At 42.4% G+C, this 13,238-nt stretch overlaps 1 protein-coding gene across 1 annotated transcript in view; it reads right to left on the minus strand.

Annotated features, from left to right (window-relative positions):
• Positions 1-3,231, minus strand: part of LOC309562521 (membrane-spanning 4-domains subfamily A member 4D-like) — a gene marked incomplete at both ends in the record, with an annotated part of 47,218 nt that extends 43,987 nt beyond the window's left edge. The window contains one exon of the mRNA XM_082266762.1: positions 3,097-3,231. Coding sequence (XP_082122888.1) covers positions 3,097-3,231 — 135 coding nt within the window. The remainder of the gene's footprint in view (positions 1-3,096) is intronic.
• Between the last annotated feature and the right edge of the window lie 10,007 nt (positions 3,232-13,238).

The following is a 13,238-nucleotide window of genomic DNA, read 5'->3' on the forward strand; positions in this document are numbered from 1 at the left end:
GGTTAAACCGCCTTTCCTCTAGTTTTAGTGAGTGGCCACGTGTCTTATTGTATTTTCCTTATGCTAGGGTCGCCAGTACAGTATTTGTATATTGATATCATATCCCCCCTCAATCTTCTCTTCTCCAGAGAGAACAGGTTCAGTGCCTGTAGCCTCTCCTCATAGCTGATGTCCTCCATTCCCCTAATTATTTTTGTTGCCCTTCTCTGGACTCTTTCCAGTTCCAGCACATCCTTCCTGAGGACCGGTGTCCAGAACTGGACAGCATACTCCAGATGTGGCCGGACCAGAGTCTTGTAGAGTGGAAGAATAATCAATTTATTTCTGGAGTGAATCCCCTTTTTTATACATCCCAGTATTCTGCTGGCTTTGCTTGCAGCGGCTTGGCATTGCATGCCACTTCCAAGCCTGTTGTCTACCAGTACCCCCAAGTCCTTTTCCATCCTAGACTCACCCAGAGGTTCCCCCCCCCCCCCTAGTGAGTAGCTTACTTTCTGGTTTTTGGCCCCCAAGTGCATTACTTTACATTTTTCAACATTGAACCTCATCTGCCATGTAGTTGCCCACCCCGTTATTTTGTTCAGGTCCGTTTGTAAGGTTTCCACATCCTGCATAGAAGATATTGGCATGCCTAGTTTAGTGTCATCTGCAAATACTGAGATTGTACTAGATATCCCCCCCTCTAGATCATTTATTAATAAATTAAACAGGATTGGTCCCAGGACCGAACCCTGGGGGATCCCACTTTCCACACCCGCCCAATCCGAGTACTCCCCATTAATCATCACCCTCTGGACTCTCCCCTGGAGCCAGTTCTCTATCCAGGTACTCACCTTATGGTCCATACCTACCTTCCTTAGTTTGTACAGTAAGCGTTTGTGGGGAACGGTGTCAAAATTTCTTGTATAGGCATCCCAGGGAGAGGAAGAAAATCTTCCCAGTGGGGTCACAGACAGAAATAGCAGCACTAACAGAAATGATAACTTTCCCATATTATAATATATTATTTTTTATATATAATATCATATCATATCATATTATATTATATTACATTACATTATATTAAGGGCTAGAGAGTAACTAGCAAAAAAAATACAACCAAAAGAAAAATATTAATAATATAAAATATTTTAGTATTTCAATGTTTGCTGGCACAATGAATTTTATGTGTATAACAGCTGGTGTGTCTGTCTGCACGAATGTATGTAAAAGATTGCTAAAAATGCCCGAAACACTGAAGATATATTAAAGAGAAACTCAGCATAATAAATTGCTCACTAGCTAGTGTAACCTGAATTTCTTTTGTCCTCATTGTTCAATAGAAGGGAGATGAGATGACCTTTACTGTGTGATGGAATGTGTGCAAATAATTTAAAATTTGCCTTGCATCTACTGTATATACTTGTCCTTTGGATCAAATGATATACTGTAACTAATATGAATAGACTAAGGCCCCTTTCACACAGGCGGACCGTTCAGATCCGCCTGTTCGTTTTTTTGGCGGATCTGAACGGTCCCCCCATGCATTCCTATGGGGCATCGGATGTCAGCGGAGACATGTCCACTGACATCCGACCCGATCCGATCCATCAAATCTGGACGGATGGAAACCCTATTTTCCATCCGTCCAGCGGATCGGATCGGATGGGATCGGGTGAGAACGGACTGACGGTCCGTTGACATCCGATTTCCCCCATAGAGATGCATGGGGAACTGTCAGCTGTGTCTCCGCACACAGCGCGGAGACACAGCTGTCCTGCTGCTCAGCGGGGGATCGGCGGCTCGATCCCCGCTGAGAAAAACGGACTCCGTCCAACGGACGGAGTGTGTGAAAGAGCCCTAATAAATAATGTACCCTCCATACACGCAATTATACCCCGATTAGGAAACTTAAGCAAGATGAATTGAATAAAACTGCTGCACCACTTTTCTGGCATTAACTGTTCTTGTCAATGTGTTGCGCTAAATTAAAAAAACATCTGCAACAGTTTTTACTTTTTTGCTGACAACAACTCATGTGCCAAATTCCAGCAGTTCCAATTTGCTTCATTTATACATTGTAGTGCAAAGCCTGCGCCAAATTCAAAGTAAAAAAACAGTTCAAAACTCATTAGGACCAATTTTCTTTTGGCATACAGAGACAGATTTTGTAAAAGTGTCTTGCGTGCATTCTAAAAGTGACGCAGCGTGCCAGGGATTTTTTTCTTAAACGTATACATAATTCCAGGGAATATTTATATGATCGTATCAATCAATTCTATTTTTACAGAAAGAAAAAGGAAAAATTCCTATCAAATACTTACCGTAATTTTCCTTTCCTGATGGACTCCATGGCAGCATACGTACAGGTAGCTCCGCCTCCTCTCCTACCCCATAGGACCCCACTCCCATAAATGTTTGCTCCATGCCAGGAGCCGTGTTCCATGCTAGCCTTCTCCAGCAGATGGGAGGGAACTCCTGCTGCCATGGAGTCCACCAGGAAAGGAAAATTACGAAATTTTCAGTTTTCCTAACAGACTCCATGGCAGCATATGTACGGCAAATAACTAGCCATACACACCCGGGTGGGCAACTCCTGGTCAGACAGAAAAAGGTTTTGTTTGCACCATCAACTGACACAATTTGCAAACCAAAATTAACAGGGGACAAAGAGGCTGGTGCGACACAATAATGTATCATAAAGGTATTGATCGGGGACCATGAGGCCGCTTTACAGATGACTTCAGGCGCAACATGCCAGGAGGCCACCCATAATGTAGAGACCCCTCTGGTAGAGTGAGCAGTCACCGCCTCCGGGGGTGCCAGGCCCTTGGCTCTATAGGCCCACTGGATGGTCTGAACTATCCGAGTCGCAATTGATCTTGAAGAGGCAAGCCGGCCTTTGTTTTTTTTCCATAGAAGAGAATGAATAGAACACGGCTCCTGGCACGGAGCAAAAATTTATAGGAGTGGGGTTCTATGGGTTAGGAGAGGAGGCGGAGCTACCCGTACGTATGCTGCCATGGAGTCTGTCAGGAAAGGCTTTTTCAGAGGGGGCTTCCTTTTAATGTAACCCCTTTACATCTTCTATTGTGCATCTGTTTCACTGTGACTCACCCCCAGAGCTTTTGGTTGTCCATTCAGAAATACCTTGAAATATGGTTTTGTACTTGCAGCCGGATATAATAAAGGTGTGCTCCACTGGGGGGACAAAACAAAGGGTATCCGAGCAGCATTTAGAGCTATGGCCATTGTTAAAACGTCCTAAAAGAAAGGAAAACAAGACATTGTTTTTTTGTTTACAAACTTTTACAAACTTTTTTTTTTTTTTGTAGAAAAATGCAAAAGGTGGTACAGAAGTCTAACATATTGCAATGTCCACGTAAGATCCTAGCGTAAAAGTATGTTGGAAATTGTAGAACAGAGCAATGGCACTTTAACCACTTGCCGACTGCTTACCGTATATTTACTGCAGCAGTGTGGGTCTCCAAGGCAAACCGACGTAAGTCTACGTTGGTCGCCTGGTGGCAGCTAGCGATCGTCAGCGGGGAAGCCGGCTCAGATTGCTGCCTGACACCCACGATCGTTCCTCGCTGAGAGAGAAGGATGGGCAGCTGTTGTAAACACAGCTGACTGTCCTTCTCCCTGGAATGATCATAGAGCCCCTGTGATCCTTCTATATAGGGTTACAGGTCTCTTTGGTCATTCCACAAGCCACGCCCCCCCCACAGTTAGAAACACGCCCCTAGGTACACATTTAACCCCTTTATCACCTTTACTGTTAACCCCTGGGTTAACCCCTTCCCTGCCAGTGTCATTATTACAGTAACAGTGTATATTTTTAGCACTGATTACTGTAGTAATGGCACTGGTCCCCCCAAAAGTGTAAAAAATGTCAGTTAGGGGTCCGATCTGTCCGCCGCAATGTAGCAGTCCCGCAAAAAATTGCAGATCACCACCATTACAAGTAAAAAAAAAAAAAAAACAAATACAATAAAACTAACATAAATCTTTCCCGTAGTTAGTAGATGTAATAAATTTTGCGCAAACCAATCAAAATACGCTTATTGTGATTTTTTTTTTTTTTTATTTTACCAAATATATGTAGCAGAAAACAAATTGGCCTAAAATGTTAAAAAAAAAATAGATTTTTAAATTTTTTTTTTTGGGGGGGGGGAGGGGGGGTAATGTTATATAGCAGAATGTTAAAAATATTGTTTTTTTTTTCAGAATTGTGGCTCTTTTTTTGTTTATAGCGCAAAAAATAAAAATCGCACAGGTGATCAAATACCACCAAAAAGAAAGCTCTATTTATGGAGAAAAAAGGACCTACATTTCGTTTGGGTACAGCATTGCATGACCGCGCATTTGTCTGTTAAAGTCACGCAGTGCCAAGTTGAAAAAAGTGGCCTGGTCATTAACCGCTTCCATATAGAGCAGTTAGACCCTCTTCCTGCCCAGACCAATTTTCAGCTTTCAGCACTCTCACACTTTGAATGACAATTGCTCGGTCATGCTACACTATTTTTTTCACACAAATAGAGCTTTCTTTTGGTGGTATTTGATCACAACTGGGTTTTTTTTTTTTTTTTTCGTGATATAAGCAAAAAAAGGGCAAAAATTTTGAAAAAAAAAAAACACTTTTTTTTAGTTTCTATTATAAAAATTTGCAAAAAAATTAATTTTTCTTCATACATTTGGGCCAAAATTTATACTGCTACATATCTCTGGTAAAATTAACCCAAATTAGTGTATATTATTTAGTCTGTGTGAAAGTTATTGAGTCTAGAAGCTATGGTACCAATTACTGAAAATTGATCACACCAGATGTACTGACGGCCTATCTCCTTTCTTGAGGCCCTGAAATGTCAGGACAGTACAAATACCCCCCAAATGACCCATTTTTGTAAAGTAGACAGTCCAAGGTATTTAGTAAGAGGCATTTTTTGAAGTTATAATTTTTTCCCACAATTCTTGGGAAAATGAAGAAAATGTTTTTTTCTTTTTTTTCCCACAAAGTTGTCAATTTATAGGCTATTTCTAACACATAGAATGTACACAGCAAAAATGACACCCCCAAAATACATTCTACTGCTCCTCCTGAGTATGGTGATACCACATGTGTGAGACTTTTACACAGCCTGGCCAGAAAAAGAGACTCCACATCCAAGTAGCACCTTCAGGCGTTCTAGGAGCATAAATATACATAAAACTTTCTTACTACCTATCACACTTTTGAAGGCCCTAGAGCACCAATACAATGGAAAAGTCCACAAAATACCCCATTTTGGAAAGCAAACACTCCAGCGTATATTTTATGAGGCATTATGGGTCATTTGAACATGTCATTTTTTTCCACACATTTTTGGAAAATGTGGGAAAAAATAAAAACTTATTTTTTTTTTACACAAAGTTGTCAATTTATAGGATATTCCTAACACATAGCATGTACACAGCAAAAATGACACCCCAAAATACATTCTGCCACTCCTCCTGAGTACGTGTGTAAAACTTTTTCACAGCCTAGCCATATAGAGGGGCCCAACATCCAAGGAGCACCATCATGCATCCTAGCCACTTGCCTAGGCCTATTTTTGACATTTGGTGTTTACAAGCTAAAATCAGTTGTTTTTGCTAGAAAGCTACTTAGAACTCCCAAACATTATATATTTTTTTTAGCAGAGACCCTAGAGAATAAAATGGAGATTATTGAAATATTTTTTATCACACCGTATTTGCGCAGCGGTCTTCCAAACGCAATTTTTTTTGGAAAAAATTCACTTTTTTTAATTAAAAAATAAGAAACCAGCAAAGTTAGCACAATTGTTTTCCATAATGTGAAAGATAATGTTACGCCGAGTAAATAGATACCCAACATGTCAAAATTGCGCACGCTCATGGAATGGCGACAAACTTTGGTACTTAAAAATCCCCATAGGCGACACTTTAAAAATTTCTACAAGTTGCCATCTAAGAGTTACAATTTCTACAGGTTGCCATCTAAGAGTTACAGAGGAGGTCTATGGCTCAAATTATTGCTCTAGCTCTAACGATCGCGGCGATACCTCACATGTGTTGTTTGAACACCATTTACATATGTGGTCGGGGTTTCTGTATGCGTTCGCTTCTGCGCGCGAGCTCACGGGGACAGGGCGCTTTAATGTTTTTTTTCCTACTATTTATTTTATTTATTATTTTTTATTTTTACACCGTTTAAAAAAAAAAATTATAATTTTTATTTCTATTACAAGGAATGGAAACAAAAAGGCACGACAGGACCTCTTTTTTGTGAGATCTGGGGTCAAAAAGTCCTCAGATCTCACAAGTACACTAAAAGATAGAAAAAAAAAATAAAAAAAATAATAAAATAAAATGAAAAAAAAAAAAAGGGACCTTTAAACCGGTTGCTAGGCAACGACGTTTGCCGTAGCTCCGGTCCTCCAAGACCATAGAGTCGAGTGAGGGCAAGCTTCCTGTCTGTGAGGATCCAGGACCGGATCATTTTCCCCGCTGCCGGCGGGTCCGGTAAGCGGGGAGAAGGACCGGAACGCGGCGGGAGGGGGGGGGGAGCCATCCCGGAAGGGTGATCCGTGGCGAATCCGCAGCTGGGACCACCCTTATCGGAAAGCCAACCGTCCACCGTTTAAAAAAATACCAGGGTTATGGCAGCTATCTGCTGCCATAACACCGGTATTTAGGTTTAAACGGAGGACGTATATAAACCTTTTTGGACTTGGACATGGTGGCTGTATGAAGGGTGACAGGTACTCGGGTACTTTGCTGGGCAGGTGACAGGTACTCGAGTACTCCGATAGGCAGGTGACAGGTACTCGGGTATTCTGATGGGCAGGTGACAGGCAGGTGATGGGTACTGATGAGTAGTACTGATACTGATAGGTGATACTGATACTATACTGATGGGTACGGATGATCAGTACTGATACTGATAGGTGATAGGTACTGATGGGTACTGATGAGTACTGATGAGTAGTGATGGGTACTGATGAGCAGGTGGCAAGTACTCAGGTACTTCAGGTGTCAGGTACTCTGATGAGCAGGTGGAAGGTACTCGGGTACTCTGATGGGTAGGTGACAGGTACTCGGGTACTCTGATGGGTAGGTGACAGGTACTCGGGTACTCCGATGACGAGTACTCGGGTACTCCGATGACGGGTACTCTGGTACTCCGGTGACAGGTACTCAAAGTACCCGAGTACCTGTCATCAGAGTACCTGTCATCAGAGTGCCCGAGTACCCTTCATCAGAGTACCCGAGTACCCGTCATCAGAGTACTGGAATATCCGTCATCAGAGTACCCGAATACCCGTCATCAGAGTACCCGAATACCCATCATCAGAGTGCCCGAGTACCCGTCATCAGAGTACCCGAATACCTGTCACCAGAACATCAGAGTACCCGAGTACCTCTCTGTTTCCCATCAGAGTACCCGAGTACCTGTCACCTACCCATCAGAGTACCCGAGTACCTGTCACCAGCCCATCAGTAGTATCATGAGACAGGTACTCGGGTACTTTGATGGGCTAGTGACAGGTACTTTGATGGGCTAGTGACAGGTGCTCTTTATTGGGGGGGGGGCAATCAGTGTGTTTTGGGGTGCACTGTATTCGGTAACTAGCTGTTACCACAATCTCCTCCTCACACAGGATCAGTGTGTGAGGAGGAGAACACAGTGACAGCTAGTTACCGTGTTCTCTGTTGACATTTGTGACCGGCTGTGATTGGACACAGCCGGTCACGAGGTAAAAAGCCAATTTCATTGGCTCTTTACCTAGAACGGGGATGGGCTCTGTCCGAGGGACGAGCCTCGTCCCCGATCGTCGCGGGGGGCACGCATTGAGGAGGAAACGAGCGGCTCATGCTGGAGCCGCTCATGTGATCGGCTGTGATTGACACAGCCGATCACGTGGTAAACAGCCAATTTCATTGGCTGTTTACTGTGATCGGGGTTGGGCTCAGTCCAAGGGACGAGCCTCACCCCCCGATCGCCGCGCTGCGCCATATACTGTGGCAAGTCGGCTCTGTCCCCACTAAACTGTCTGTAGTTATGCGGGATTGCTAGTCGGGGCGCACGCGCGCCGATTGGCTACAGGGGGAGTCAATCAGTGGGTCCAGCGGCCGCTAGTGGGGGTGCACATGCGCTGATTGGCTACAGGGGGAGTCAATCAGTGGGTCCGGCGGCCGCTAGTGGGGGTGCACGCAGGGGGAGTCAATCAGTGGGTCCAGCGGCCGTTAGTAGGGGCGCACGCAGGGGGAATCAATCAGCGGGTCCGGCGGCCGCTAGTGGGAGCGCACACATGCAGATTGGTTACAGGGGGAGTCAATCAGCGGGTCCGGTGACTGCTAGTGGGGGCGCACGCGCGCCGATTAGCTACAGGGGGAGTAAACCCCACGATCGCTGGAGACAGAACTGCCGCTATTCTGTCAGTTATGAACACAGGGATCCTGGGCTCCTTCTATTTAGGAACACAGGTCTCTGTGTCCATCCAGTGAATACAACCCCCACACAGTTACAAAGCACCTCCTAGGTACACATTTAACCCTTTGATCGCCCCTGGTGTTAACCCCCTTCCCTGCCAGTGTCATTATTACAGTAACAGTGCATATTTTTAGCACTGATTACTGTAGTAATGTCACTGGTACCCCCAAAAGTGTCAAAAAAGTCAGTTAGGGGTCCGATCTGTCCGCCGTAATGTCGCAGTCCCGCTAAAAATTGCAGATCGCTGCCATTACTAGTCAAAAATAAATAAATAAAAATGACATAAATCTTTCCCCTAGTTTATAGACACAATAACTTTTGCGCAAACCAATCAATATACACTTTTTGGGATTTTTTTTTTTTTTTTTTTACCAAAAATATGTAGCAGAATACATATTGGCCTAAAATGATGAACATTTTTAATTTTTTTTTTATTGTGAATGTTTTATAGCAGAAAGTAAAAAAAAATATATATTTTTTTTTTTTAGAATTGTTGCGCTTGTTTTATAAATAAAAATCGCAGAGGTGATCAAATACCACCAAAAGAAAAATTGCAGAGGTGATCAAATACCACCAAAAGAAAAATCGCAGAGGTGATCAAATACCACCAAAAGAAAACTCTATTTGTAGGGAAAAAAAGGACATCAATGTTATTTGGGTGCAGCGTCGCACAACCGCGCAATTGTCAGTTAAAGTAATGCAGTGCCGTATCACAAAAAAAAAAAGGCCTGGTCATTAAGGGGGAAAACCTTCCGGGCCAGAAGTGGCTAAGTATACAAAGCCTGTTATTCTGCATAAGGCCCCTTTCACACATACGGTCCGTTCAGTTCATCAGTTCAGTCACGTCAAAATGTATCAGTTTTCCATCCGTTTTTCATCCGTTTTTCATCAGTTGTCATCTGTTTTTCGTCAGTTGTTATGCGTTTTTCATCCATTTTTCATCTGTTGTTATCCGTTTTTCATCCGTTTTTTGTCAGTTGTTATCCGTTTTTCATCCGTTTTCCGTCAGTTGTTATCCGTTTTTCATCCGTTTTTCGTCAGTTATCTGTTTTTCATCCGTTGTCATCCGTTTTTCATCCGTTGTCATCCGTTTTTCATCCGTTGTCATCCGTTTTTCGTCCGATCCGTATTTTTGACGGATGAAAAATAGGGCATTCATACGTTCAAAAAAACGGACATTGACGGAAGTGGATGAAAACGGATGTTAACTGATGATCATTCGTTGTCATCCGTTTTTACATAGAGATACGTTGATGTCCGTTTTTCATCCGTCAACGGATGGATGAAAAACGGACAAACGGACAGCATGTGTGAAAGGGGCCTAAAGGTGATGTTAATTTGGGAATGTATCATTATATAATAATACATTTTATTTTATGGGTTTATAATATGAACCACTAGATGGCAATGATGCTCCACAGATAATAATAGCATAAATAAAAGAAAATAGCACTGTATATATTATTTATGTTATGATGAAGCCTTGACTTGCCTGTGTTTTTTTTTTTTTTGTTTTTTTGTTTTTTGTTTTTACATTAAATGTCCAAAGGGTTACACATTTAAATAAATAACAAAATAAGAAAATATGTTTCTCTATACAGTAAAACCTTGGATTGCGAGCATAATTCATTCCGGAAGCATGCTTGTAATCCAAAGCACTCTTATATCAAAGCAAGTTTCCCCATAAGAAATAATGGAAACTCAGATGATTCGTTCCACAACCATTTATTCATAAATCCTTCAATTTATAGTCCATATAAAAAGATTATAGCATTGCGATAGGTTGTGTAACCATAAAATGTCCATCCACAAATAGCCGCTTCCACAAGGGGATTGGAAGCAAAATCCAGCAGGAGCTACAGAGTATCAAAAGAGAAGAGAGGCGCCTCTAAGTGTAGCAAAATGGTTCCATTTAATGAAGGTACAACATTTAGCAACTCACATGGTTGATGAATAAAACAGGCACATCTAAGGATGCAGGCATCCGGGGTAAAGCTGTCCACATAGACCATCTTCTGAACCACCGGCTGCTAGTCTGTAATCCTGACCGGGAAGACCACCCTGCAGTAAAGCGATCTGATAGCGAGGGGCAGCATGGAAGGGATGACGTAGATGACGGTGTGGAGGATGGTCTATGTGGACAGCTTTACCCCTGATGCCTGCATCCTTAGATGTGCCTGTTTTAATCATCAACCACGTGATTTGCTAAATGTTGTACCTTCATTAAATGTAACCATATTGCTACACTTAGAAGCGCCTCTCTTCTTCTTTTATACTCAGCTGTGACTTGAGGCTACTTGTATATCAAGACATTGCTTGTATATCAAGTCAAAATTTCTTTGAAAATTTTGCTTGTCTTGCAAAGCGCCCTTAAACCAAGTTACTCTCAAACCAAGGTTTTACTGTATTAGGATTTCTCCATGCATTTTTAAAACTGTCCACAAGATGGCAACAATGTCCCATTATATCATTTTCCTTGGTACAATTTAGAAGTATAATAATAATAATAATAATAAGCATAAATAAGAAGCATAATAATTGTGAGTAATATGTAAAAGACAGGGATGACAGAATTATTTAATCCTGAACTCCAGGCAAACAGCTAAATATTCCACTTGGTATATGCCAATAGATTTACCAAACCTTTTTTTTGGATCATGTCATCCAGCCACTCCTGCCAGACAGTGAAGACTGTGCAATACAGCCTGGTCTAGCCATTTGCCGACCAACTAACTGTAAATGTACGTCATTAATTGGATGTTAAATACGGGGATTATGGCAGCAGCTAGCTAGAGGTATCTTTTTTTCAGTCAGGCGGCCAGCTTTTAGATAAAAGTGGTCCCAGCAGCTGATTTGCGAGATCAATTTAATAGTCAGCGGAAGAGGTGCCCTCCCCCATCCCGCTGCTTCCTGGTAATTTCCAAGCTTACCGAAGCCCGGTGCAGCCAATAGATAGGCGGGAAGTCAAGTGAGGACAAGATAACCCGCATCAGCTCTATGCCCTTGGAGGACCGGAGTGACGTCTGACGTCACTTCCTGTTCTCTTGCAGACAGAGAGGATTTTTTTATTAACCAGTTCTGGACCGGAATGATTTGCCCCCTTAACGACCAGGCCATTTTTTGCGATTCGGCACGGCGTTACTTTAACGGAAAATTGCGCAGTCGGTAGACACTGTACCAAAATAAAATTGACATCCTTTTCCCCCCACAAATAGAGCTTTCTTTTGGTGGTATTTGATCACCTGTGCGATTTTTATTTTTTGCGCTGTAAACAAAAAAAGAGTGACAATTCTAAAAAAAAAACAATATTTTTTCACTTTCTGCTATATAACATTTCCAATAAAAAAAAAAAAAAGAAAAAGAAATAAAAAAAATCAAAATTTTTCATCCTTTTAGGCCAATTTGTATTCTGCTACATATTTTTTTGCTAAAAAAAATTGCAATACGGGTATTTTGATTGATTTTGCACAAAAGGTATTGCGTCTACAAACTAGGGGAAAGATTTATGTCATTTTTATTTATTTTTTTTTTTTTTACTGGTAATGGCGGCGATCAGCGATTTTTTTTGTGGGACTGCAACATTGCGGCGGACAGATCGAACCCCTAACTGACATTTCTTACACTTTTGGGGGGGACCAGTGACATTAATGTGTGTGGGGAAGAAGTTGGAAAACGGCGCTACCTATAGTGCGTAGAATAAAAGAACCATATGCAATTCTGTGCAATCTGAAAAAAGTGCTAGTGCAACAATAAATATGTGCAAGAATAGTGCTCATATAAAATGTATATATATATAACAATGTAAAAACTGACCGATTATGAACACGAGTGAGTTGGTGCAAAAATGTAATGTTGTGACAAGGTATGGTACAAATATAAATAGATATGCATAAAAATCAAATCCAGTAAAAAATGGTAATGAGTAGTGGTGATATAAATAAAGGTGACAAGTTCCAAAAGTACGGTGATTGATGTGAAAATAGTGCTGGTGAATTCGAGTTGCTGCATTCCCAACAACCACTAGAGGTCGCACTTACCCCTCAGCAGGATACAGTGAATAGCTGCATAGGGTAAGCAAAGGAAAAAGACCTCAGACCTGTCCCCAATCTATCCTTACGGACTGATGGATCCCATCTGAGTATAAGGGAGAAGACCTCTTAGTGTAGCATGTAATAAACATACAATAGGGAGCAGTAGTCACTCACACTTAGGATGTAGCTGTAGCAGATCGTCTCAGACAGATGCAGATGACACCGGAGGAACTTCCGCATTCCATACACGGCGAGCTGCGGACCGGAAGTGACGTTGACGTTAGGTTCCGCCCTACGCGTTTCGTCATTGGACGTCTACGGGAACAGTAATCAGTGCTAAAAATATGTACTGTTACTGTTCTAATGACACTGGCAGGGAAGGGGTTAACCCAGGGGTGATTAAATGGTTAAGTGTGAGCCTAGGGGAGTGTTTTCTAACTGTATGGAGGATGAGCTTGTGAAATGATCACAGAGACCTGTGTTCCTATATTCCAGAGAGAATAGCTGTGTTTACAACAACTCTCTCAGTGGGGAGCAATCGCAGGTTTCTGGTGGCAATCGCAGCTGCAGGTCCTGTGGATCGGCATCCCCGCTGCTGAATGTTGGGGGGGGGGGGGGGCGGGAGCGCGCCGCCCCCTAGTACCACTCGCATGACCGACGTAGCGCAGCAGGCGGTCGGCAAGTGGTTAAGGGCAAAGCGTCATTTTTATTTATTTTTTGCTTTTAACCAC

Source organism: Pelophylax lessonae (assembly GCF_965119305.1).
Source record: "Pelophylax lessonae genome assembly, chromosome: 9".
NCBI lineage: Eukaryota > Metazoa > Chordata > Amphibia > Anura > Ranidae > Pelophylax > Pelophylax lessonae.